General features: G+C 44.1%; 1 protein-coding gene across 1 annotated transcript in view; it reads right to left on the bottom strand.

Moving 5' to 3' along the window:
* Window positions 1-98: 98 nt before the first annotated feature.
* LOC101858002 overlaps window positions 99-1,157 on the bottom strand; it is a gene marked incomplete at its 5' end in the record, with an annotated part of 7,681 nt that continues 6,622 nt past the window's right edge. Inside the window, 1 exon segment of the mRNA XM_013090954.2 lies at window positions 99-413. Coding sequence (XP_012946408.1) covers window positions 131-413 — 283 coding nt within the window.

Here is a 1,157-nt window from a genome sequence, read left to right as displayed (position 1 = left end):
CCTCTCACCTCTCCTCTCACCTCTCCTCTCACCTCTCCTCTCACCTCTCCTCCCTTCTCCTTTCCTCTCACCTCTCCTCCCTTCTCCTCTCCTCTCACCTTCTGTCACTCCAGACGGACCTGGCCTTGACCTAGGACTCCACCCTGAACCCCACAGAGGGGTACAAACAGCCTCTCTTGGCGAAGTCGAGCTTCGTCACATCCACCGTCTTCTGAGGACTCGCTATGAGCGGTTCCACCAGTTTGATCGAGCCCTTGCACGCGTTGATAGACAGGGTGTCGTGACCGCTTGTGTGCACGCCCACGGCATCATCCGGTTTGACGGAGATCCGATCTGCGGCCGGCACAAGATGGCGGAGCTTAAATCCTGCTTCGCACGTCACGTTATTGGAGCCGACGTATTGGAACGTGCCGCTGGGAACGAGAGAGAGAAAAAAGGAAAGTTTTTAAAAATTCGAGAGAGAAAAAAAGGAATGTTTTTAAAAAATCGAGAGAGAAAAAAGGAAAGCTTTTAAAAATTCGAGAGAGAAAAAAAAGGAAGGTTTTTAAAAAATCGAGAGAAAAAAGGAAAGTTTTTAAAAATCGAAGGAAAAGGGTGGTTTAAAAAAATTAAATTTGTAATAATGTAAGTGATTTTACATCCCCTATTGACACGATTTACATCCGTTTTTGTAAAAATTTTACGGCACTTGCAACACAATAAGGTCACATAAGTGCCGAAGATTAGAGGTGTTACAAGAGGGTAACATTTACAAAGACAAAAAAGGAGGAGAAGTAAGGACGATAGATGTTTGATAGGAAAGAAGAAACAAACCACACCAGAGCACCCGCCAACCACCCACGGTCACATAAGTGCCGGAGATTAGAGGTGTTACAAAAGAGCAACGATTAGAAAAAAAGGAGTGATGAAGGCGATAAATAGGAAAGAAAGAGCGAACCACAGAAGAATACACTCAACCAAGTTCTACATGCAACGAGAAAGAACAAATGGAAACATTTTTTTTAAAAGTATGGAGTTGACTTCACGACCCTATTTACGCGATTTAAAGCATGATTGTAATTAGGAGGACAAACAGACAGACAGACAGACAGACAGACAGAAAGACAGACAGAGAGACAGACAGACAGACAGACAGACAGACAAACAGACAGACAGAC

This window comes from Aplysia californica, unplaced genomic scaffold (genome assembly GCF_000002075.1).
Source record: "Aplysia californica isolate F4 #8 unplaced genomic scaffold, AplCal3.0 scaffold01721, whole genome shotgun sequence".
Lineage (NCBI taxonomy): Eukaryota > Metazoa > Mollusca > Gastropoda > Aplysiida > Aplysiidae > Aplysia > Aplysia californica.
The sequence above is the reverse complement of the archived record's forward strand: the minus strand, read 5'-3'. Positions and strand labels throughout refer to the sequence as shown.